The sequence below is a fragment of the Cervus elaphus genome, chromosome 20 (assembly GCF_910594005.1).
Source record: "Cervus elaphus chromosome 20, mCerEla1.1, whole genome shotgun sequence".
Taxonomy (NCBI): domain Eukaryota; kingdom Metazoa; phylum Chordata; class Mammalia; order Artiodactyla; family Cervidae; genus Cervus; species Cervus elaphus.
This window is the reverse complement of record NC_057834.1, coordinates 58,811,023-58,838,515: the sequence shown is the minus strand read 5'-3', so window position 1 is coordinate 58,838,515 and position 27,493 is coordinate 58,811,023. Positions and strand designations below refer to the sequence as shown.

At 40.3% G+C, this 27,493-nt stretch overlaps 1 protein-coding gene across 1 annotated transcript in view; it reads right to left on the bottom strand.

The window, feature by feature from the left end:
* Window positions 1–27,167, bottom strand: part of LOC122677126 (calcium-binding mitochondrial carrier protein SCaMC-1) — a 62,040-nt gene extending 34,873 nt beyond the window's left edge. The window contains exons 1-3 of the mRNA XM_043876970.1: window positions 26,763–27,167; window positions 10,444–10,570; window positions 5,926–6,013 (exon numbers count right to left, since the gene is read on the bottom strand). Coding sequence (XP_043732905.1) covers window positions 5,926–6,013; window positions 10,444–10,570; window positions 26,763–26,945 — 398 coding nt within the window. The 5' untranslated portion in view covers window positions 26,946–27,167. The remainder of the gene's footprint in view (window positions 1–5,925; window positions 6,014–10,443; window positions 10,571–26,762) is intronic.
* Between the last annotated feature and the right edge of the window lie 326 nt (window positions 27,168–27,493).

The window sequence follows — 27,493 nt, the reverse complement described above, 5'->3', positions numbered from 1 at the left end:
TTTTCTTAAATGTGTATAGTTCTTTATAAAATTGATTTAATCCTTCAAGTTATAAATTAGCAAGTACTTTGTCTTTTCACTTTATTTATAGTATCCATGAATTATTGCTGTTGTTCAGTCACTAAATTATTCCAATTCTTTGTGACCCCATGGACTGCAGCACACCAGGCTCCTCTGTCCTCCACTATCTCCCAGAGTTTGCTCAAATTAATGTCCATTGAGTCAGTGATGCTATCTAACCATCTCATCCTCTGCCGCCCCCTTTTCCCTTGACTTCACTCTTTCCCAGCATCATGGGCTTTTCAAATAAGTCAGTTCTTTGCAACAGGTGGCCAAAATATTGCATCTTCAGCTTCAGCATCAGTCCTTCCAATGATTATTCAGGGTTGATTTCCTTTAGCATTGACTGGTCTGATCTCCCAGATGCTCTTAATTTTAATATAGCTGAATTTATCAATCTTTTAATTTATGGTTATTGACTTCTGTATTTTTTAAAATAAAATCTTCCCTATACTGAGATATAGACATCTGCTTCTTTTTCCCTTAGAGGTACTACAGTGTAACTTTCACATTTAGTTTCACTTTTTAAATTGAAATATAGTTGATTTACAATATTGTGTTAGTTTCAGGTATATAGCAAATTGACTCAGTTTTATATATTTCAGATTATTTTCTGTTACAGGTTATTACAAGATACTAAATATAGTTCCCTGTGCTATACAGTAAATCCTTGTTGCTTATCTATTCTATGTTTAGTAGTTTGTATCTGTTAATCCCATACTCCTAATTTATCCCTCCCCCTACCCTTTCCCCTTTGGTAACCATAATTTGCCTTCTATGTCTGTGATTTCTATGCATGGCATAAGGCAGGTATCCAACTGCATTTCTGTCTGCATGGATAACCAGAAGCACCAGTACCATTTATTGCATAGTCTCTTCTTTTCAAAGGGATTTGCAAAGTTACTTCTCTCATGTGACAAATCCCAAACATGGATGGGTCTGTCACCGGGAGGGTGAGTTCCATTTGTCAACTTGTCTATCTGTGTAGCAACACCACACACTATATCTTAATTATAGCTTATAATAACTTTCAATAATCTGATGGAGCAGGTCCCCAGCTCCTCATGGTTCTCCAAGAATGTCTTGGTTATTGCTGGATCTGTACAGTTTCATTTTTCTCTGAAAATACTTCATAGTCCAAATGCTGGGGCAAAGAGAACAACTGAGAGGGTAGTTCTCAGGATTGAGAGAAAGCAAGTAGGAATGGTGAAAGAATCAAGAGAAGATTGATGAACTGGTGGAAATGAAGGGGCCAGAGGTCTGTAAGTCAAAATGCAAGTACCAGAGGAGCAAGACAGTGTAGACTCTAAAGGAAGAAGGGGTCATAAGGTAGGATACAGGTATTTAAGACTTTGGAGGAGGAGCAGCTTCAAGTTATGATACAGTTGGAGAGAGAGTGGGCTACTGAAGCAAAATGAAATAGAAGGCTCAGGTGTTGAGGAAAGTGAGGAACATTAATGCTAGAAAGTAAGGGGAGCTGCCAGCATGAATACTGAGGTTTCCTAGGACTTTGGACAAAGAGAAAAATGACCATTTGACAAGTGCCAATGTCCTCGATAGATGTAGAGAAGGAACTAGAGGTAAAGATATGAGAGGAAAGATAGATGGAGATGAGAGCCTAAAAGGAAAGTGGCTTTTTCACTTGAGAGCAGAAGATAAAGATACATGAAGCATACATATTTGGGAGAGACACCTATTTCAGTTACTCCCCACCATATCTTTCTACTGAAAAAGGAGAACCAGGAGGCTATATTTCAATAGGCTATGGTTCCTGTCTAATACTCTGATGATTCAGCCACAGCTGCTTCAAACAGCACCTTTCACATTTCTTTCCCATGAATTCAGTCTTGGAAACAGTAAGAGACAGTGAAATGGCAGAAAAGAAACTGACATTTGGAGGTATATGAGTCACACTGATGGCTGAGCCTTCAAGGGGAAATCTGTGATTTCTACTACCGAAAACACAATTGTGAGATAATAGAAAATGTATAATTTGGTCTCTGTTCCCTGCTCCTGGCTCAGAGTTCCTACAGCCCTTCTACTTTGTAAGTGATAAAAGCTGTATGGCATCTCTTGTTCTAATAAGGCAACTCTGGCTGGGCACCTGGATGAGGAATGGTCATCAGAAAAACTAAGCCATGATCAGAAGCTTGGAATTTTCAGCCCCTTCCCTCCCAACCCACCCCCCAATTCTCCATAGAGGAGAAAGGGACTGAAAATGGAGTTAATAACTGTTCATGCCTACATGAAGAAGCCTCCATAACAATCCAAACAGTATAGGATTCAGGGAGCTTCTGGTTAATAAACACATCCACACACCAGCAGGGTGACACATCCCAACTCCTGTGCTCAGGACCCTCCCAGACCTCCTCTTGTGTGTATGTTTTTATTGGCTGTTCACCTGTATCCTTTATAATATCCGTTCATAAACTGATAAACACATATACACATTTCCCCAAGTTCTGTGAACCTGTCTGGCAAGTAACTGAATCCAGTGGGGAGAAGGTCATGGGAACCTCTGATCTGTAGCCAAGTCAGACAGAATCTGTGGGTAACCTAGGCACCTCCTACTCCTTGTGACTGGCATCTGAAGTGGAGAGCGGTCTTGTGAAACTGAGCCCTGAACGTGTGGGATCTGACACTACCTCCAGGTCGACAATGTTAGAACTGAATTACACTGTATGACATCCAGCTGGCATCACTGAGAATTGCCTCTTGTGGGAGGAAAACCCACATATTTGGTGACCAGAAGCTTCGGAAGTAAAGTGTTTTGTGCGAGTAACAAAGGAGTTTCGTAAAATGGAAAACGAAGCTTCTTCTCTAATCCAAACATATTTTAAAATTTTTTACTGAAAAAGTATAAATGTTAATAGTAATAGCTTAAGAGTGCAAAATAATATACATTAGCCACTGGGGAAACAAAAAAAACCATGATGAGATACCACTTCATAACCACACACCCATGGTTAAAATCAAAAGACAGAAAGAAAATAATGTCAGGGAAGATGTGGAGAAATTCAGGCCCTCCATACACTGCTGCTGGGATTGTAAAATGGTGCGGTTACTATGGAAAACAGTCTGTCAGTTCTTTAACCAGTTGAACATAGAGTTACCATATGACCCAGCGATTCTTCACTAGGTATATATCCAAGAGAATTATAAAGAAGTTCACATAAAAATGTGTACACAAATATTCATAGCAGCAATATTCATGATGGCTGAATATTGGAAGCAAAAAATATTGGAAGTGGAAGTAACCCAAATGTCCATCTGTTGATGAAAGGATGAATAAAGTGCGATATATACATAAAATGGAATATAACTTGGTCTATAAAAGGAATGAAGTAGGGATGCATGCCACACCATGGATAAAGCTTGAAAACATGATAAGTGAAAAAAGCCAGACACAAATGTCACATGCTGAATGATTCCATTTTTTTATGAATGTCCAGAACAGACAAAGTAGATCAGTGGCTGCTGGAAGCTTGCAGGGTGAGGAGTAAGGAATGACTGCTAGTGGATACAGAGTTACTCCGGGGGCTGATGAAAATGTTCTAAAGTTAGATAATGGTGATGGTTGCACAACTCTCTGAAAATAGTAAAAACCAGTGACCTGTACACTTTAAAAGAGTGAATTTTTTGCATGTGAACTACTTATCAATAAAGTTGTTATAAAATATTTATATATACAATTATATAGCATCATTTAAAAATCCACCCTCTCTATTACCTGTGATTTATTCTGGAGCTTGGGCTGGAATTTGCATTGGTCCTAAAGCTATCAAAAGGAATACAGAAATAGGATTTCTGGCCAAAAAATCAGAGAAATACTCTCAGTTTCCTGAAAAAATGTGGCTTTTGGGGCAGAACATTACATACCCCATATTCCACTTTAAAAATGCTATTGAAGGGCCTTCCCTGGTGGTCCCATGGTTAGGACTCCATATTTCCACTGCAAGGGGCATGGGTTGGATCCCTGGTTGGGAAACCGCACACCACACAGTGAGGCCAAAAATAAAAATTTTAAAAACGCTATTTATCTCCTTTTCATGTTTTAGCTTTACATTTCCTCAGGAAAACCTTTCTGATCGAATGTTAACAAAAGTGATGCCAATGCATAGCTCTGAGATTTGCACCTTCCTATTAAGCAGTTGCTTGCAGAAGAAATTCTGAAGACAAAAGGGAGGAAACCGCTACCAGTGCAGATACAAAAGGAGATAAATGAGACAATAAGGCCATTTGGAAGAAACTTTTTAGGTAATGTTGAAGACTGAAAACACTGACAAGAATACTAATAAAATGTAACCATCCTTTTCTATTTAGTTACCTTTTTTTTTTTAAATTGGTCACTGTATTTGTAACAAAAAAGCTTTCAAGGACACTTAGACTTCAGAAATTATCACTCTATCCTGTGAAATAACACACTAAATCTGACTGCCCTGGGCAATACTATTCAAACTGTATCTCTATTTTCTGAAAGAGAAAGGTATTTCTTTTTATGTGGGGGGGATATTTTCTTTTTTTCTTTTTTTTTAAATTGAGGTACAACTGATTTATAATATATCAGTTCCAGGTGTACAATAGTGATTCAAAATTTTTATAGACTATACTCCACTTATAGTGTTTATAAAAATATTGGCTTTATTCCCTGTGCTGCACAAAATATCCTTGTAGCTTATTTATTTTACACATAGTACCTCTTGTCTCCCTGTCTTGCCCTCCCCACTTTCTCCCCTGATTAGTAACCACTGGTTTGTTCACTGACTCTGCTTCCCTTCTGTTCACTAGTTTCTTAGATTCCACATATAAGTGATAATATACAGTATTTATCTTTGTCTGACTTATTTCACTAAACATAATCCCTCTAAGTCCATCCATGTTGCTGCAAATGGAAAATTTTCATCCTTTTTTATGGCTGGGTAATATCCCATTATGTATATCTACCATGTCTTCTTTATCCATTCATCTGTTGATGAACACTTAGGTTGCTTCTTTTTGACTATTGTAAATAGTGCTGTTATGAATTCTGGGGTGCATGCATCTTTTTGAAATAGTTTTTTCATTTTTTTTTTCTTTTTTGGATATATACCCAGGAGTGAAATTACTGGATCATATGGTAGTTCTATATTTAGTTTTTTGAGGAACCTGCATACTATGTTCCACAGTGGCTGCATCAAGTTACATTCCCACCAACGAAGAAGAAGTGTTCCCTTTTTTCCACATCCTCATCAATATTCCTTATTTGTGGTCTTTTTGATGGTGGTCATTCTCAAGGTGTGAGGTGCTGCCTCACTGTGGTTCTGATTTGCATTTCTTTGATGATTAGCAACGTTTGAGCATTTTTTCATGTTCCTGTTGGCCACCTGTATATCTTTCTTGGAACAATGTCTGTTTGGTTTTTCTGCCATTTCTTTTTATTCGACTTCTTTGTTCTTTTTAAATCAGTGCTTCTTTGTCAGTCAATGAGGAGACCTTTGGGATTTCCCTCTTATCTAGTCATGTCATGCATAAGATAAAGAAGTGATGAATCTGCTTGACTCCTCATCTTGAAACAATGAGTTCTACAGTCACATTAAAAACCAAATAGGAAAAGAGATAGCACTAAAACTTTTAGGCTCCTTCTGTAGAGATTTAGCACCTTCCTGTCATTCCCAGTCCTGGAGGCCTTAAGAGAGTTTTCCCATTCCTACAGTTTAGGTGCATGAGCACACACAAAATGAAAAGGGAGAAAAGTGGGGGAAGATATTGTGAGGAATGATAAGGTGCAGAGAATTGCTTTAAGCCATGCTTATGAATGCAGATGTCTATTACAGGATATTAAAATTTAAAAAAAAAAAAACAGTTGTCAATAGATGAAGAGCTTACCTTCGAAGAATCAATTCTGCTTGTTGTTCAGAAATAGTTAGACCTAGTATCTGGAGAGACTGGACAATTTCAGAAGCCTCAATTTTTCCTTTAAAAAATAAAAATTATAAACTCAGAACTGACAAGGACCTTAGAAATATAACTTTCAAATCCCGTACTTTGTAAGGAAAAGCCTTGAACTGATTAAGGTAAAATTATGAATTTAGATGAGTTACAGATTTGCTTAAATACATACTGCAACACCAACTCAAATTTTAACAAATATATTAAGTAAGTACACATATATTATTTCATCCAAAAATCATAACAGCCTTGTAGGTAAATAATGATATTCCATCGAAAGAAGAGGCTGAGCTTACATGGCCCTACAAAGAAACCACACTAAGAAGCAACAGAGCTGAGGTACAAATCAAGACACTCAAATTTTGAAGTAAATTCAGTTAAGGTAGGATCTCTTAAATATAAAGTATGCATTGACTAAATGATGAAGCATTTATTATGCATAAAGATGTGCTGCACTGAGTTAAAAGAAAGTAGAAAAATGACTAAATGAAGCCAAAGAGTGTGGACTATTCTTTTGAGAGATCTGGCAATAAAAATGAAGAAGGCAGGGATAGCAGGATGATGGGAGAAGGAAAATTATTATGATGAGAGCAATTAGAGCATGCTGTGGGAAGGAGAAGAAACAGAGATGAAGAAAGAGAAAATACAAGCAATAAATTCTAAGACTGCATTTCCCTGAAGCAGTTCACAGACTCATGATGATCCCAAGACTATTGAATAGAAAAGGATGAAACAAAATAAAATAAGAGAGGGTCTGATGCCAAACCAGGATTAATAGCAAAGTTCTCCAGGAAAAGAGGAAGACAAAAACTACTGTTAGTGGTGAGAGGAAAAGACTACATTTAAGAGAAGGACATTGAAGGGATGACAGGATTGGGAGAGAACTTTCTAGGGAGAGGAAAGGAGCAGCATGAGAATCTGGACAATGTAAGAACAGTCAGAGGCTTTCAGAAATAGCCAGACTTTTCAGCAATGAAAGTCTTCAAACACCACTCTGAATAATCACCTTTGTAATTGCCCTCTCAAAGAAATACAGTTGATTTTCATTATTCACGCTGGTTACTTTCTATAAGGTCACTGTGAACACAGAGTCGAGGGAAACAGAACCATTGTTCCTAAGGGAAATATGGGGTTAGGTTCCTGGAAGCCTCTGGTGTTCTCACCAATTTTCTCATCAACTGATCAATACAAAAGCTTGTTTGCTGTGTGTTTCTGTTTAAATACACCCTGTATTTAAAGCACCCTTGCTGCTGCTGCTAAGTTACTTCAGTCATATCCAACTCTGTGCAACCCCATAGACGGCAGCCCACCAGGCTCCCCCGTCCCTGGGATTCTCCAGGCAAGAACACTGGAGTGGGTTGCCATTTCCTTCTCCAATGCATGAAAATGAAAAATGAAAGTGAAGTCGCTCAGTCGTGTCTGACTCTTAGCGACCCCATGGACTGCAGCCTACCAGGCTCCCCCATCCATGGGATTTTCCAAGCAAGAGTACTGGAGTGGGATGCCAGTGCCTTCTCTGATATATATATGTTAATGTTGACTCATTAACAGTGAGCTCATATTCAATAGCACTATAACTCTTGTCTGAGTTAAGTGTTTTGACACATATATTTTTCTCCAAAGACACTTCACAGTCTTCCCACATTTAGGAATGCGCACCAACATTTCAGCACTGCTCTTGGAAGCCATTGTAAATAGTGAAATCATCAACCAAACACACAAAATTGCAAAAGACATAGCACCAAGTAGGCTGCAGAAGGACTTATTTACAGTACAAAAGCTACAAAAGGGGAAGCAGAGCATCACCTTATTCTGTCTCAGCTAGAAATGTGCTCACCAAGCAAATGAAGCTTGTGGCTTCTCTATGCAAATCCATGAATGACTGCAAAAGTACTGTGAGTGCAATTTGGGGGTTACTTCTGGAGTTAAATTTTATCAAGTAGACAAATTCTCAAATACAGAATTCATGAATAATTAGGATAGATTATACATGCTTTCCTTTGTTGTTGGTTAATCGCTAAGTTGTGTCTAACTCTTTTGCAAGCCAATGGACTATAGCCTGCCAGATTCCTCTGTCCATGGGATTTCCCAGGCAAGAATACTGGAGTGGGTTGCCACTTCCTTCTCCAGGGAATTTTCCCAACCCAGGGATCAAACTCGTGTCTCCTGTATTGGCAGGCAGATTCTTTATCACTGAGCCACCAGGGAAGTCCCAGTTTCCTTTATGAAAGTCTAATAACCAAAAATATGAACCTATAATGAGAAAGTTTTTAAATATACAAACAAGATAAGTTGAGGGGAAACTGTTTGATCCACTACAAATGTATCATAAGTTTCACCTTTAATACCACATTGTAAGTCAACTATACTTCAATTAAAAACAAAATAGAAAGACTTCACCTTTATTTCTTCTGGCTCATTTAGAACTTTCTGAAATTAACTATTGATATGTGCACACCATACATACTGAATGATCAGCCTCTGCTTACCTGGAGATGATCCTTAGTTAGCTCCATCTCCCAGCAACTGCCTGACCTAACACTATATAGACAGTCCCTTCTATGCAGCGAGTTCAGGGTGGGATGAAAGTTTGTGGGAAGAAACTAAGTTGACTGTAAGAATTGAATTTTGCTATAAGATTAGACTAAGGTAGACTTGGGGCATACAATGTAAAGTTCATGGGTGCTAATAAATGTTCTAACAGTACTACTTTCCACCACAAACTTAGCTCTTCCTAGCTGAGAGTCACAGATTTGAACAATCATCAAAACCATTCAAAGGATTTAGTTGTTTGCTTAAAGAACTTGCCTTGAATCTAACTAAAGTTAAGGTTCAGTATAAACCAGGGCTTCACTGATACCTCAGTTGGTAAAGAATCCACCTGCAATGCAGGAGACCCTGGTTTGATTCCTGGGTGGGGAAGATCTGCTGGAGAAGAAATAGGCTACCCACTCCAGTATTCTTGGGCTTCCCTTTTGGCTCAGCTGGCAAAGAATCTGCCTGCAATGTGGGAGCCCTGGGTTCAATCCCTGGGTTTGAAAGACCCCTGAAGAAGGGAACAGCTACCCATGCCAGTATTCTGACCTGGAGAATTCCATGGACTCTATAGTCCAGGGGGTTGCAAAGAATCGGACATGACTGAGTGACTCACTTTGGGCTTCCCTGATGGCTCAGCTGGTAAAGAATCCACCTGCAATGTGGGAGACCTGGGTTCAATCCCTGGGTTGGGAAGATCCTCTGGAGAAGGGAACAGCTATGCACTCCACTATTCTTGCCTGGAGACTCCCATGGACAAAGGAGCCTGGTGGGCTACAGTCCATGGGGTCGAAAAGAGTCAGACACAACTGAGCGACTTTCACTTTCACTTTTCAGCAAACTATAACCCTCTGGCCAAATAAGGCCAGTTGCCTGCTTTTACAAATGAAGTTTTATTGGTACACAGCCATGCCCACTCATTTACGTATTATCTAAGGCTGTTTCTGCAGGATGACAGCAGAGATGAGTACCTGCAACTGAGATCACATGGCTCACTAAACTAAATATTTCCTACCTGGCCTTTTATTAAAAAAAAAAAAGTTTGCCTATCCTGGTATGAACCATATTTTCTGTTTATTTGTTTAACTTGTTTCTTGAATAATAAGTCTGTGAATGGGATGGCCTCGACCACTTATGCATGGGGAGGGGTCTGAGGCTACACTATACATTTTTAAAATAAACTCCCTCTTCTTATCAAAGGTTGCCTCTGGTGATAAGGGTTTGATAGCTGCTTCCTTTCTCCTACTGTGGCCCTTGCTTTTTGCTGTACATAACTGGGACTCTAACTCCAAGCTATTAATAAATAGAAAAACCATAATCGCAATCAGAAGGTATATATTTAAACCTATCTATCTGCTAGTTTCTTTTCTAACTTTCATAATCAGAGAGTATCTTCTCTGATCATAGGTAATTCTTTCAAAAGACTTATCAAATATAAGATAATCTGAAAGTTGTTTAAAGTTTAAAATATAAAACACTTGTGCTTAGTATGAATAAAAATAAATCTCTCTTGCTCAAAGAGCAAGAAAACATAATTATTATTTTATATATTATTTTATATTAATATAAATATATTTATATTTTATTATTATATATAAATATAAATAATATAAAATATTATTTTATAACTTTAAGCCAAATCAGTATAAGGTTCCATAATTAATATTTTACAAAAGGCCTGTTCACAGTTTATGATTCATTGCACAAAGCTACATAAAACTTTTCCTCACAAAAACGTTCTATATAAAAATCATACACTAAAAAAAAAAAAAAAAAATCATATACTAAGAAAAACAAATATTAGCACAAGTAATAATTATCATCAAAAAAAGACAGACTAAAATATACATTCTTTTAGACTTTTGGAAGCATAAGAAGTGCTTCTTCATAGCTGTTGATAAACAGAAAAGAAAGACAAACCATCATTATTTTTGTCCAAACTCTTAAATGCCAATTTCATTTTTTTCTCATGGTCTTTAAGGTACTTCATAAATTCTTCAAAATCCAGCTTCCCATCTTTGTTGACATCACCAGTAGTGAAAATTTTCTGTAAAAAAGAAAAGAATTAGAAATATTTTATATGAGTTAAAAATACTGAATATTTTGTACAAAAACTTTAAGCAAATTGGCTATTTTCCTATTAAGAAATGTATTTTATAAATTCCAAGATAGAAGACAAAATCTTGACCTAAATTTAAATGTTTAAAATGTCTTTTTCCCTTTGAATTTCCAAAATTACACAACCTCTTCCTAAAGATAATCCTTATAAAAAGCTGTCATATCAAATTGTCTATCTCTATCAAGAAAAATCATTTGTTTTGAGAAATATTATTTCACAAACAATATATAAATGCACACACATTATATATATATATAATGTACATGGATAAAATAATATAATTATATACATAGTATACATATATACAACATAAAATGGATACTATATATTCACATATAATACTATATATATTATATCATACCTAATATGTATATACATAACACTATATATGGACACACATATATACAAAAGATAAATGTATACCTGTAATGTCAGGTCAGGTTAACATGGTTTTTTTAATCTTATAATTTACCACAGTAACGGAAAAAAAAGTCACATGATCACCCTAGTAAATGTGGAAAAATTTTTTATGGATTCTACATCTTTATGACTAAAAATTCTGAGCAAACCAAAAACTCTGAGTGGTGCTTCCTCAAACTAATAAAGGGTCTCTACAAAGAATTCTGGCCTTTTTGGTTTAAACTAGTATCAGTAGAATTCTCTTATCTGCAACCTAAATAGTCTTGATTCAAATGCCACCAATCATAACATTTTAAAAGCAAATGCATTTTATTGTCACTGAAAAATAATTACTGCTCTTTAATCACTTTCAAAATTAGATTGAGGATGATTTTCATCTAGAAATTATTTCCTGATTACTCAACGCAGACACTGAGATTTGCATAATCCATGAGAAAATGTCACAGCATTCTGGGGCCCCATTTCAGTTCTGAAGTTTCAACTATGAAGTTTATATTTTGATCATTGAAAGTAACAGTGAAGAGCTGTCATTTTAGAAATTACAAATTAAAGGACATCTCTAACCCAATCTTTAAACAGCTTGATTTTTCTTTTTACCCATATTTCATTTGTTGTTGTTGTTCAGTCGCTAAGTCATGTCCGACTCTGCAACCCCATATACTGCAGCATGCCAGGCTTCCTTGCCCTTCATTATCTCCTGGAGTTTGCTCAAATTCGTGTCCATTGAGTCAGTGAGGCTACCCAACCATCTCATCCTCTGCTGCTCTCTTCTTCTGTCTTCAATCTTTCCCAGCATCAAAGTCTTTCCCAAGAGTTGGCTCTTCGTATCAGGTGGCCAAAGTATTGGAGCTTCAGTATCAGTCCTTCCAATGAATATTCAGAGTTGATTTCCTTTAGTTAACTGTTTTAATCTCCTTGTAGTCCAAGGGACGCTCAACAGTCTTCTCCAGCATCACAATTTGAAAGAACAATCAGTTCTTCAATATTCAGTTCAGTTCAGTCACTCAGTCATGTCTGACTCTTTGCAACCCCATGGACTGCAGCACACCAAGCCTCCCTGTCTATCAACAACTCCCAGAGCTTACTCAAACTCATGTCCATCAAGTTGGTGATGCCATCCAATCATCTCATCCTCTGTCGTCCCCTTCTCCTCCTGCCTTCAATCTTTCTCATCATCAGGGTCTTTTCAAATGAGCCAGTTATTTGCATTAGGTGGACAAAGTATTGGAATTTCAGATTCAGCATCAGTCCTTCCAATGAATATTCAGGACTGATTTCCTTTAGGATTCACGGGTTGGATCTCCTTGCAGTCCAAGGGATTCTCAAGAGTCTTCTCCAACATCACAGTTCAAAAGCATCAATTCTTCAGAGCTCAGCTTTCTTTACAGTCCAACTCTCATATCCATACATGACTACTGGTCCGTCTTTGACTAGACAGGCCTTTGTTGGCAATGTAATGTCTCTGCTTTTTAATACGCTGTCTAGGTTGATCACTGCTTTTATTCCAAGGAGCATCTTTTAATTTCATGGCTGTAGTCACTATCTGCAGTGATTCTGAAACCCCCAAAATAAAGTCTCTCACTGTTCCCATTGTTTCCTTGTCTATTTGCCATGAAGTGATGGGACCAGATGCCATGATCTTAGTTTTCTGAATGTTGAGTTTCAGGCCAACTTTTTACTCTCCTCTTTCACTTTCATCAAGAGGCTCTTCAGTTCTTCTTCGCCTTCTCCCAGAAGTGTGGTGTCATCTGCCTGCTGGGGTTATTGATATTTCTCCCAGCAATCTTGATTCCAGCTTGAGCTTTATCCAGCCTGGCATTTCTCATGACATATTTTGAATATAAGTTAGATCAGCAGGGTGACAATATACAGCCTTGATGTACTCCTTTCCCAATTTAGAACCAGTCTGTTGTTCCATGTCCAGTTATTTGGCACTCAGCCTTCTTTATAGTCCAACTCTCACAACTGTGGATGACTACTGGAAAAAACCGTAGCTTTGACTATTTCATTAACCTTTCTGTAAAGAATCCACCTGCAATGCAGGAGACACAGGAGACAAAGGTTCGATCCCTGGGTCAGGAAGATTCCCTGGAAATGGCAGGGAAATGGCAACCCACTCCAGTATTCTTGCCTGCATAATTCCATGGACAGTACAGCCAGGCTACAATCCAAAGGGTAGCAAAGACTCAGACAAAACTGAGTGACTAAGGATGCATGCACAGTAAATACAGATTATTTATGAACAGTAAATAAAGGTTCCCAGAGTTACAACTGTCTACTGACACTGAATTCTTAGTTTTCTTGTCTATTCTTCTGTGAAAATAAAGACTGATCAAAGGAGAAAAGGAAAGAGTATTTATTCTGGGCTTACTATAGCAAGGAAGTCAGCGAATGTCACTTGTGTCTTGACTTAAAGGCAGGAAGAAGAGTGAGAAACTTTATAGTAGGAAAAAAGAAGTTTTCCAGTGTGGCCTGACTGGAGACAACTGGCCTGGGAAAACGTCCGGACTTAAGCGGGTCATCCTGTGTAATTAGTTGGGGGACATATTCAGTTATCTCTGGTTGGTCCTAAGTTGGAAGCAGGGACAAAAATTGGAGAAACTGTCAGTAATTAATCAATTCCTGGCCATTTGTGGTTGTTACAAAAGTTATTGTTTAGCTTCTTGGACTGTCACCAGAGATAGCATCCTGTTTTCCAGTAAAATCTGACATATAGCAGGTTGGCTTCATGGACTGTTTATCATAAACAAAGGGTCGTCTTCTCAGCAGGTCATGGGTCAAAGTTCAGATTTTTTCAAATTGAAATATAGTTGACATACAGGATTATGTTAGTTTCAGTTTACAACATAGTGACTTTACATTTGCATATACTATGAAATACAAAGTTCAATTTTAAATATGGTCCAACCACTATTTGCATGTTCAGTCTCTCATTTTTCATAGCAAAAAAAACAAAAACAAAAACAAAATATCATTCAAAAAATCTGTTAGTTACCAGAATAAAAAGTTGTATCTTTTCTTCCTTAGCACCACATAAGTACCACTTCTATATGTAAAAAATTAAATGAATTCTCAATCTGTATAAATAAACTTTCGACTAGGGAGGCTGGAGACTTGTGAGAGAAAACTCACATCAAAACTTCCTAGAGATGTCACCTTAACTGAGGAAAAGCCACATCACTTTCCCTGAAATATAAGGTTCTATGTGGTTACGATATTGCTGTAAAGAGCAATATTGCGTAGGAACCTGGAATGTTAGGTCCATGAATCAAGGCAAACTGGAAGTGGTCAAACAGGAGATGGCAAGAGTGAATGTTGACATTTTAGGAATCAGCAAACTAAAATGGACTGGAATGGGTGAACTTAACTCAGATAACCATTATATCTACTACTATGGGCAAGAATCCTTTAGAAGAAATGGAGTAACCATCATAGTCAACAAAAGAGTCCAAAGGCAGTACTTGGATGCAATCTCAAAAATGCCAGAATGATCTCTATTCGTTTCCAAGGCAAATCATTCAATATCACAGTAATCCAAGTCTATGCCCTGACCAGTAATGCTGAAGAAGCTGACATTGAACAGTTCTATGAAGACCTAGAAGATCTTCTAGAATTAAGATCCAAAAAAGATGTCCTTTTCATTATAGGGGACTGGAATGCAAAAGGAGGAGTCAAGAAACACCTGGAGTAACAGGCAAATTTGGCCTTGGAGTATAGAATGAAGGAGGGCAAAGGCTAATAGAGTTCTGCCAAGAGAACACACTGGTCATAGCAAACACCCTCTGCCAACAACACAAGAGAAGACTCTACACATGCACATCACCAGATGGTCAACACAAAATCAGATAGATTTCAAATCTATCAGATAGATAGATTCATTGCAGCCAAAGATGGAGAAGCTCTATACAGTCAGCAAAAACACCAGGAGCTGACTGTGGCTGTGGCTCAAATCATGAACACCTTATTGCCAAATTCAGGCGTAAATTGACGAAAGTAGGGAAAACCATTAGACCATTCAGGTATGACATAAATCAAATCCCTAACAGTTACACAGTGGAAGTGAGAAATAGATTTAAGGGACTAGATCTGACAGTGTGCCTGATGAACTATGGATGGAGGTTCGTGGCATTGTACAGGAGACAGAGCAAGACCATCCCCAAGAAAAAGAAATGCAAAAAAGCAAAATGGCTGTCTGAGGAGGCCTTACATAGCTGTGAAAAAAGAAAGGCAAAAACAAAGGAGAAAAGGAAAGATATACCCATCTGAATGCAGAGTTTCAAAGAATAACAAGGAGAGATAAGAAAGCCTTCCTCAGTGATCAGTGCAAAGAAATAGAGGAAAACAACAGAATGGGAAAAACTAGAGATCTCTTCAAGAAAATTAGAGATACCAAGGGAACATTCCATGCAAAGATAGGGACAATAAAGGACAGAAATGGTACGGACCTAACAGAAGCTAAAGACATTAAGAAGAGGTGGCAAGAATACATGGAAGAACTGTACAAAAAAGATCTTCATGACCCAGAATCATGATGGTGTGATCACTCACATAGAGCCAGACATCCTGAAATGTGAAGTCAAGTGGGCCTTAGGAAGCATCACTACAAACAAAGCTAATGGAGGTGATGGAATTCCATGTGAGCTATTTCAAATCCTAAAAGATGATGCTGTGAAAGCGCTGCACTCAATATGCCAGCAAATTTGGAAAACTCAGCAGTGGCCACAGGACTGGAAAAGGTCAGTTTTCATTCCAATCCCTAAGAAAGGCAATGCCAAAGAATGCTCAAACTACCACACATTTGCACTCATCTCACACGCTAGTAAAATAATGCTCAAAATTCTCCAAGCCAGGCTTCAACAATATGTGAACCTGAACTTCCAGATGTTCAGAAAGCTGGTTTTAGAAAAGACAGAGAAACCAGAGATCAAACTGCCAACATCCGCTGGATCATCAAAAAAGCAAGAGAGTTCCAGAAAAACATCTATTTCTGCTTTATTGACTAAGCCAAAGCCTTTCACTGTGTGGATCACGGTAAGCTGTGGAAAATTCCGAAAGCCTTTCACTGTGTGGATCACAGTAGGCTGTGGAAAATTCTGAAAGAGATGAGAATACCAGACCACCTGACCTGCCTCTTGCGAAATCTGTATGCAGGTAAAGAGGCAACAGTTAGAACTGGACATGGAACAAATAGGACTGGTTCCAAATAGGAAAAGGAGTATGTCAAGGCTGTATATTGTCACCGTGCTTACTTAACTTATATGCAGAGTACATTATGAGAAACACTGGGCTGGAGGAAGCACAAGCTGGAATCAAGATTGTTGGGAGAAATATCCATAACCTCAGGTATGCAGATGACACCACCCTTATGGCAGAAAGCAAAGAAGAACTAAAGAGCCTCTTGATGGAAGTGAAACAGGAGAGTGAAAAAGCTGGCTTAAAGCTCAACATTTAGAAAACAAAGATCATGGCATCTGGTCCCATCACTTCATGGGAAATAGATGGAGAAACAGTGAAAACAGTGACAAACTTTATTTTGGGGGGCTCCAAAATCACTGCAGATGGTGACTGCAGCCATGAAATTAAAAGACACTTACTCCTTGGAAGAAAAGTTATGACCAACCTAGACAGCACATTAAAAAGCAGAGACATTACTTTGCCAACAAAGGTCCATCTAGTCAAGGCTATGGTTTTTCCAGTAGTCATGTAGGGATGTGAGAGTTGGACTATAAAGAAAGCTGAGAGCCGAAGAATTGATGCTTTTGAACTGTGGTGTTGGAGAAGACTCTTGAGAGTCCCTTGAACTGCAAGGAGATCCAACCCGTGAATCCTAAAGGAAATCAGTCCTAAATGTTCATTGGAAGGACTGATGTTGATGCTGAAACTCCAATACTTTGGCCACCTGATGCGAAGAGCTGACTCATTTGAAGAGACCCTGATGCTGGGAAAGACTGAAGGCAAGAGGAGAAGGGGACAACAGAGGATGAGATGGTTGGATGGCATCACCGACTCAATGGACATGAGTTTGAGTAAACTCCCGGAGTTAGTGATGGACAGGGAGGCCTGGTGTGCTGTAGTCCATAGGGTCGCTAAGCGTGAGACACGACTGAGTAACTGAACTGAACTGATGTGATACTGCAGAGTCTGCTGGAGTTTTGATAAGTAAGCCCTCATCAGTCACAAAAAGCCTTTTTATATGGCTCACACCATCTATTACCAAGAACAACAGTATGGAAAAAATTTTGTTTTGATAAAGAAGTAATGTGTTTCAAAGACTGAACTCGTTTATGGCATAATCTAGAATTTCTTATGAAAAGTTAGTTTATTCCTAATAAATAAATAAAAGTCACACTTGAAAATCTAAGTACAAGAGAAACTTTAAAAAAGCATGAAGGGGAATAGGTTTAAAAAGAAAAACACAACTTAAAAATCCAAGTGAAATTTACAGAGAGAATATTTTGCACTGGGCTTGGTCTATAGACAACATCCAGTCCAGGCCTCTGATGTTACAAATGAAGAAATCAAGACACAGTGCCTGGCATATAAAACATGCTCAAAATACAACTGACCAATGACTGAATGGGTGACTAAAATATAGACTTCCAAAGTTCACACAGCTTATTAGAAGAAGAGTTTTACCAAATCTTAACAGAACTCAACTGACAATTTTTTGAGCATGAAGTGCTCAAATGAATTTGCCAATTTCAAATGAATTTGCCAATCTTTACCTCTTGTGGATCTCCCAGTCTTCTGAGTTAAACATCCAAAGAGAAAATATAATTGGAAAACAATAATTATACTCAATAATAACTTCCAAACAGAAATTACTTGGAAATACACTGGTAGAAATGCATGAGCCATCACATACTGAGAAGGATCCTCTAACCTAGGTTGCTGGGGGAAAGATCTGCAAAGCAAACAATGCCCAAGCTCATTTTTAAAAGTCTGATGATTAAAGCAAATTATAAGGACATATTAGCTTGGGTGAGACCCCAAGACTACAAGCCATTCAGACTGATTTCCCTCCTTCAAAATCCAATATTAGAGAAGTTTCAACTACCACACAACTCTCAAAACACACACACAGTGATTATGCCAGTTCTCTAAAGAGGGGAGGGAGCATTCTTGGGATTGATGCTCATAGGCTACTAATAACAGGTGAGTACCTTGAACAAGGTGACTCCAAAAACCAGTTTGCATCCAATATCTTGAGAACAATTTGAATTCAGAAGCCCGAGTTCATCTCTAGTTAGTTATTTTGTCTCAGGACTTGCCTTGATGTGTTTTTCCTTCCCTGGATACTTTTGGAACACTTAGTAATGATTGGTTATTGTATTCCTCACTATATTCCTAAATTATCATATTAGAGCCAAGGGGAAAACTGAGAAAAATGCTAGAGAAGACTATTAGTAACATTGTTAGGCTTCCTACAGTAAGGTTGGTAATTGACCTGAAAACTACAGTGGCAACCCAGATCAAGTCTCAGTTCAGTTCAGTTCAGTCGCTCAGTCGTGTCTGACTCATTGCAACCCCATGAATCGCAGCACGCCAGGCCTCCCTGTCCATCACAAACTCCTGGAGTTTACTCAAACTCATGCCCATCGAGTCGGTGATGCCATCCAGCCATCTCATCCTCTGTCGTCCTCTTCTCCTCCTGCCCCCAATCCCTCCCAGCATCAAGGTCTTTTCCAACGAGTCAACTCTTCGCATGAGATGGCCAAAGTATTGGAGTTTCAGCTTCAGCATCAGTCCTTCCAATGAACACCTAGGACTTAACTCCTTCAGGATGGACTGGTTGGATCTCCTTGCAGATCAAGTTTAGGAACCTGTAAATTTGACTGTAGACTTCTCTGCCCAAGGTTCCTCCAGAACTCTCAGCCCCAACATCTCTCTGATCACAGCCCCTCTGAAGCCCACCTTCCGTCCATCCTGAATGACCCCTACACCCTGGAGGCCTTCCTGAAGCTCAAAGATGTCCCGGGTCCCGTCTTCACTAGGTGAGAAAACAGTTTTTCATAGGAGGCATCCATCTGGGATGTCTCTGGCGGGAGAAGTGACTCGAGTGATCCACGCTGTGACCCCTGTGCGTCTCGAGGTGGATGTGAAAGGCAAGATGGCGATCTCTGCCCACCGCAGGCAGAGTTGGAAGAGACCTGAAGTAGCAGCTCTCTCTCTGCTACCAAAGCCAAGGCCCTTCTGCCAGGTACGGAACAGGAAGGCGACCGTGCAGGCAACGGCTCCAGAGCAGAGGCACACGGTGCGCGCGGCCTTGGGGGCCAGGTCGCCGAGTTCCCGCCTCACTCCCTGATCATCCAATCAGAAAGCCTGTTTCCACCTCACTCCAGGAAGAGTCTTTTCTCCAGAAGCTTCCTGAAAGACTTCTGCACAGGTCTGTCTCTAAAGCTAGAACTCCTTTTTAGAGAAAAGTGGGTAGGGGAATTTTGAGACATGGACTGTGGAGTCGTAATGACTAGCGGTGTTGGTCCAACTTTTCTTTTTTTTAAGTTGTTCAGTTACCCCTTTCTAAGACTTCTTCTAAGGTTAATGAACTTGGGAATCATTGTAATGATGCTTGGAGCCTGAATGAAAATCTGCCAGTGTGGGCCTTTCCTTCTGTGATCACCCCCGCACCCCTAGGCCAGGTCATTATCTTCACTGGGTTTCTGCAGTGGCTCCAGAACAAACATGAAATTCTTTGAGCTGCTTCCCTTCTAGCTCTTGGTAATCCTCTCAGCTGTAAGAGTCCTAGGCCTCTTATGATTCTAAGTCTCTCCCAAGAAAGTTACAGTAAGAGTTTGTGCCTGTGAATACATGGCAGACAACTTAAGTTTTAAAATTGTCCATAACTTCAGAGGCCAGTTGAACACAACTGTTAGATCAGTTAGCTGTGAACATGGATACAAGAATACCTTCATATGCTACACAGTCTGCCCCGTTTTCCCTCCACCTATGAATAAAAGAATTACTACTAAATGGTGCCACGATTTGAGGAAAAATTTAAAAATCTGTATTAAAAAAGTCATGATCTTCCTTTTTTCATTTTATTGCCTTATTCATTCTATATCTAGATTTTTTGTTTGTTTGTTTTTGGTCCTATACTATTACAAAGTCTTCCAAGCCTAAATTGAATCAAAATAAGAACTTCCAGCTAAAATTGCTGACTCTTCATCAGTTTATTTTTCTGATTTCCATTTCAGTAAATTAAAATTCAGAGTATTTCTTTTCCTGTTTGATGGTCTGAAATTTTTTTCCTCAGAGTATCTCAGATGATATCCAAATATTAATATCCTTTTAGAATGTTCTAATGTGGCCTTCGATGAAAAACGAGGAGGAGGAAGGGCAGGAGGAGGAAGAGGAGAGGGAGGAGGAGAGGGGAAGGGGGAAAGGGAGGAGGGATATTCTAAGAAAAAAGAAAAAGCAGACAGGATTACTAGATTCTTATGGGAATATTAATAATAACTACTGTATTTCTTTGTTTCTCATACTACCTTCTACAAACAATTCCTGAGTCCTAGAAGAACCTAATGTGAATTTTCTCTCTTCTAAAACACTAATTTCATAATGAGGCAATTTGGAAACATGTAAAAGCAGGGTCATTCAGAAGAAGAAACTGTAGTGCATTCACCTCTGTCCTATGTGTCAGGCACTGTGCCTGCAGCATGCTCAGTCATGTCCGACTCTGGGACCCCATGGTGTGATCCCATGGACTGTAGCCCACCAAGCTCCTCTATCCACAGGATTTCCCAGGCAAGAGTACTGGAGTGGGTTGCCATTTCCTCCTCCAGGAGATCTTCCTAAAACCAGGGATCAAACCTGAGTCTCTCATGTGTTCTGTATTGCAGATGGGTTCTTTACCACTGTGCCACTTGGGAAGCCCAACTTCACCTCTGGTTAATTCTTTGTCCCAGGACTTGTCTTGATGTCTTTTCCTTTCCCTGGATACTTTTGGAACACATAGTAATGATTAATTATTGTATTTCTTAAAATATTCCTAAATTATCATATTCCTTATACCTATTTTCTACATTCTACACTCTTATATTTCACAATCTTTCCATCTAGGCTTGAAGGAACTTAAATAGAAATCTGCTCTCTTCTACATGCTTCTACATCACAAAAGCTTGGCAATATGGAGAAGAGATCAAGTCAGATGGAATTTATAGAGATTTCACTTCAATTGAGTATTTGCGATAGATGCAAATTATCTTGAAACGTTTCCCTTGAAGAGTCACCCCATAGTTCTCATTTCTAGATCCTCAAATGAATTATCTCCCCAGGCTGTAACATTATACAGACCCTTGATGTATGCCTCTGAAATTCTCCTCCATAAAGACTGACCATGTAATCCTAAGTATTTGATTGGCTGCTGTGACCCAGGCTTGTTTGCCTCCACACCCTCTCTTCCTCCATCTGCTTTCCACACTGCCACCAGCATGCTCTTCCTAAATCATAAATCTGCTTGTGTCTCCTCTTGCTTAAAACCTCCCAAGTGTCCCCATCACTCATATGATAAAAATCCAAACCATCCAGCAGGTCCTCAATGCCTCATTTCATGATCTGATGCTTGCCTGGCCCAGATATGACACTATTCCTCAAGAAGACCGATGGGTCACTCAGTGGAAAGTCAGTTATATTGGGTGCCACCTGTCATGGAAGGGACAATGTGTCTTCCTGGAAGAAGGAAGGTAGGGGTTTCCCCTTCCTGCCCACAGCAGTTCAGATGGCACCACTGTCTGGGTGTTGGTGAAATGCCTAATCCACAAGCATGAAATCGCTACCTAACACAGCAACTGACCAGGGGATCCCTTCACAGTGCAAGAGGTGTAGAAGTGGGCCCAAGACCATGGGATCCACACCATCTGGAAGCAGCCAACTTCACAGAATGCTGGAATGGCCTACTGAAAGCAGAGTCAAGTCAACCCCTAGGAGACAATTATTTGGCAAAACTGGGCTGCCACCTTACGAGATGCAGTATGTACACTGAATCGGAGACCTACCACGTGGCTCTGTGCCCCCTAAAGGAAGAATACCTGAGTCCAGGAACTAAGAGGGGGAAGCAGCAGCAGTTCCACTTTCTTTCACTCCCAGTGACTCGCTGGGGACTTTTTGCTTCCTGTCCCCACAGCTCTGGGCTCTGCTGGGTTAGCTTCTGGTCCCCAAACAGGATAGCTATACTCTTGTCAGGGAACACAATAAGGATCCCATTGAATTACAAGCTATAACTTCCATCTGGACGTTTGGATCTTGTGTTCAGGGATAACAGACATGAAAAGAAGTCAGCCTCTGAAATAGGTGTAACTTGGCCTTGATCAGCAGGAGGCAGGGCTGCTTCTACACCACAGAGACAGAGAGGAATATTTATGGAATTCAGATGACCCACGTGGACACCAGGAATGCCACTGAATACTCCCTGGCCCACTTAGGACTGTGAATGGGCACAGGCAACCACAGTGGCCTGAGAAGCTCAGGCCCCACAGGAAGGAAAGTTCGAGTCATACCACCAGCAAAGTTACAAAGATCTGCAGTTTCCAGCTGAGTGAGAGTGGTGTTTAAAAGAGACAGTCAGGAAGAGAAATCAGGAGTGGCAGCTGTGACCAAGTGAAGCAATGGGGACTGTATCTTGTCCCACTATCCTCCCCGAGGAAGAGAGGCCAAGAACAGTGAGGTGCGCTCCCCAAACCTAGGCTAAGAAGCAGCTCCGTGGGGGCCAAGGAGTGGCCTGTGGACACCATGTCAGAATGCCTACAAGGGAACCTGCTATAGAAGCAAAGATGACTGCCAGCCTACCTGCCACACCTGTGGACCTCTGGACCCACTGAGTCACGCCAAGGCCCCCTGGGCTGTTCCACCCGATGACTAGCACAGAAGGGGCAGCCAGCACAGGGCTCTCCTAACAGATTACCTTTCCTCAGCCATTCTCCTTAGCCTAGCTGAGACTTTGTAAGAACCATTCTTGGGTCTGAAGTTCCTCCTAAACCTCCTCCTTTCTTGCACTCTTCTAACAGGGATTAAACTTGCATCATGGTCTGCAGACTCCCCTCAGCTCACCCCGTCTCCTCTCCCTTACCCTTCTTCTGCACACCCAATCCCATCTTGGTTTCCGCTCCAGGGAAGACCAGAAGTGACGCAGTTGCAGTTGGCATCACGGTTAGCCCAAGACAAGAGGTGGGAACATGGGGCTTGGGAACTGGCTCATTCACCACCCAGAAGGCAAAGAGCCCTGAGTGGAATGTGGGGCAAGGATGATGCCCTGTACAAGGTGGGAGCCCAAATACTGAAGATTTTCCTGCAGTGACCTGGGAAACAACCTGTTTGTGGGAAACAGCCTGGTCAGTGCAATGATTCAAGCATTTGCCAAATATAGGGGGAACCAGGCTACAAGGATAGGCAAGAAATCATAAAGATAAAAGAAGCAATTCACCAAGAAGATATAACAATGCTAAATCTGAATTCACCAGTAGTACAGTCCACTATATAGTCTAGTTTTAAAATATAAAAGGGGAAAACTAACAAAATTATAAAGTTGGCAAAGCTACAATTATAGAGATTCTGACACATCTTTTTAATAGTGACTATAATAACAGTATTAGATAATTTAAAGCCTATAATTAGTTGATTGTTTATTAGGTACCAGGTATTATTCTAAGTATTTAACATATTTTAATTCATTTATACTTCACAATAACTCTATGAAATAAGTACTGATATCACCTCTGTCAAAGATATGGAAACTGAGGCTAGAAGAGATTTTAAAATTTGCCTCAAAGTTATCAAGTAAGTAGCACAATCGCAATTTAAACCCAGATAGTTTGGCTAGACTTTTCTTACAAGTTCATCTATGTGTGTTAAAAGATGTTTATCTGGCAAAACTATGGAAACAAAAGATCAGTGGCTGGGGTGGGAATGAATAGGCAGAGCACAGAGGACTTTTAGGGCAGTAATAGCACTCTATATGATATTATAATAATGAATACATGTCATTATACATTTGTCCAAACCCATAGAATATACAATACCAAGAGTGAACCCTAAAGTAAGCTATGAACTTAAAGTGATAATGATGTGTCAATGTAGGTTCATCCTTGGTAAAAAAAAAAAAAAAAAAAAAGTAGCATTCTGTTAAAAGGTGTTGTCAGTGGGGAAGGCTTATGTATGTGATGTCCAGGGGCAGAGGGTGTATGGGAAATCTCTGTACCTTCCTCTCAATTTTGTTGAAAACGAAAAACTGCTCTAAAAAATACTTTTATATATTTATCTTATCCTATACAGCATTTCTGGGCATCTTACAACAGGAGAACTTTTGGTTTTCTGTCCTACATATGCTGGAAATAAGACCATTAACAACTGCTTTGCAGTTGAATTTTTAATTGGTTAATTTTTTTAACTGGTTAATTTTTAATAACCAACTTTTAATCATTTCAAGTGGGCCACTGCCTTGTTTAGGGTATTTCAAATCACAAGCCTTAAATCTCTTTCTATCACTATGCTTAGATCATGAGACACGATCCTCATCTTCAGGATGTTTGGTATTAGAGGAGGACACAGTCAATAAATAAAAATACCTTTTGGAGAGACCAGTAATGAACTTGTGGTCTGGAAAAGCTCATCCCAGAGAGATGATATTTAATTTTTTTAAAAAATCCTCTATTTCTTCCTAATCATAAAAATAATAATGTATGATCATTTTTAAAAGCTGAAATAATACAAAAATTATGAAGAAGAAAGTAAAAAGGTAATTTAACTCTGACCATCCAAAAGCAATCATTATTAAACTTTTATTGAAGAATCAAAAAAGAATACTGAGAATAGTTAATATCTGGCATGAACACAGACAGTTATAGTATGTATATGTGTATATGTGTAAAATATATTTTGAAGTGAAGTCGCTCAGTTGTGTCCGACTCTTTGCTACCCTGTGGAGTATAGCCCACACAGGCTCCTCTGTCCACGGGATTTTCCAGGCAAGAATACTGGAGTGGGTTGCCATTTATGTATAAGATACATATTTTAGGTATGTGACAAATACATGCCATCCTGTTCTATATGTTTGCATACACATAGTTTTATACAACTTATTTTATAATATATTCTTATATAAATTTTAGAAAACTGAAGACATTTTTTATTCCTGAGTTCTCTCTTTTTCTTAATCAGTCTTGCCAGAGGTTTATGTATTTTATTCATACTTTCAAAGAACCAACAAAGAAAGCATATATTTTGAAATTTAAAGCACACATTTAAATAATTCATGGGTCAGGAATGAAATCATATTGGATGTTAGAAACTGGGAGCTAAGTTACAACAAAAATACAAACTTACGGGATGAGACGAAAGAAGTGATCAAAGGGATATTGTAGCTCAAAATGGGCTTTGCTGGTGGCTCAGATGGTAAAGAATCTGCCTGCAATGCAGGAGACCCAGGTTCAATCCCTGGGTCAGGAAGATTCCCTGGAGAAGGGAATAGCAACCCACTCTTGTATTCTTGCTTGGAGAATTCCATGGACAGAGGAGCCTAGGGGGCTACAGTCCATGGGGTCGCAAAGAGTCAGTTAATGAATCAAACATTCAACTCAAGAAATCAGAAAAGGGGCAAATGAGTAAACCTAAAGAAAGCAGAAAGAAATAAACAAAAGCTAGTGGAAGAAAATTTAAAAACAGAGACAATCAGCAAAAAATACCAAAGTTGGTTCTTTCAGTGTATGAATAGTATAGACGGGGGTTGGGGCGGGGGCGGGGACAGGGAGAAGGACTGGCAAGAAAAAAAGATTTGGTGAGATTGAAGGTGGGGGAAGAAAAAAACAACTACAGATACAGTCAGAACTTTTTTAAAACCGTAAGTAAATATAAGTACTATGAACCTTGACAAAATGGGCAGTTTCCTAAAAGTTGTAGTTAGTAAATCTGACTCAAGAAGAAATAGCCACTTGAAGAGGCCTGTAACTACTACAGGCATGGAATGAGTAGCTTAAAATACAACTACTATAAAACAGTTGTTCGCTCTCAGAACGTATTCACTTTCCCTCTCGCAATAGAGAATGCCGGTGTCCTCTTATGTTTCAGAGGGGCTGGAGAGGTTCCAAGTATCTCCGCCCTGCTGATAGGAGCTGCTCTGGGGACACAATTATGACTCAGAGAAGCCGAAATTGCTCAGACGACGGGCCAACCCTTTAGGTCAACTTGTGGACTTTGGGTATTAAGAATGTCTTAAACAATGGAATGTTGCCTCTCCTCAACGGGAAGTTGGGGGGGGGGGGGGTGTAAATACGATGGGTTTTCAAACAGTTCTAAAACAGCAAACTATCTGATTTAAGAAAGCAGCTTCGAAGAAAGATACAAAATGTGAGCCTTTTTACACAATTTGGGACCACTGAAGTTTGAGAGCTTAAAAAAAAAAAAAAAAACCACCAAAAAAAATTCATTAAATGTTTACAGAGGCTGAGAGCTACAAAAAGGGGGTGGGGGTACCAAAAGTACTGGGTACACGATTTTGAACTGTTAAGAGCGAGCTAGAGCATCCGCCGCACTCATTTTTCTGCAAAAACACTAGTAGCCTTTCAGATCTCGACGAGCATCCGTTCTAGAGTACCTGGCCGCCTCTAGTCCGGCCTCTTCCTGCAGAGCCGCGGGCCGCCGCCCTAGTCCTGGGGCGCCCAGAGTCCCCGCAGCCCTCCCGGCCCTCGGGCCGCGCCCCGCAGCGACCCACCTCCTCGGCGTCCTGGCCCAGGGGGATGCCCAAGCTTTTGAGTCCCTCCTGCAGCTCGCTGATGTCCACCACGCCGTCCCCGTTACGGTCCAGTTTCTGAAAGAGGGTCTCGTAGCGCGTCGGCGGCTCCGCGTCCTGGCAGGCCGCCGTGGGCAGCACGAAGCGCCGCAGCCAGCGCAGCATGATACCGGAGGCGCTGGCCCGTTCAGCCGAGGGAGCTCAGGGGGGCCGAGGCCTGGCGGCTGAGGGACTGCCACTTGCAGTCCGACGAGCCGAGCCCCTTCGAGCCGCCGCGGCGCACAGGGAGTGGCCGCTCTCGCTGCTGCTCTGGGAGGAGCTCGCCGGCGCCGGCCTCCTGGAGAAGCGCGGGGGACGGGCCAGGCGCAGCCCGGGACGGGCAGGAAGTGCAAAGGCTGCGGGGTGGGGCCCGGAGGGGCACTGGGACCTGGGCGTGAGCGCTGCTCCTTCTGAGTGGAGCTGTCGGAGGCGCGGGGCGAGAGGGGAGCCCCAGAGACTGTGGGATTCTGCGTCAGCGTGTTAACGAGGGGCGGGGCAGGGGGGGGTGGGTGTCGGGGTGCGGGGTGGGGCGGCAGGCTGTCGCTCAGGTTCCTTCACTTCAAGCCTGCCCTCCCTTTCGGCTTGTAGCCCTGGTGAACTGCTCAGAAATAGTTCTCTCAGCAGGGAAATTGGACCTTCTCCGGCTTTGTTTCGCACACATCTCTTTTTTTTTT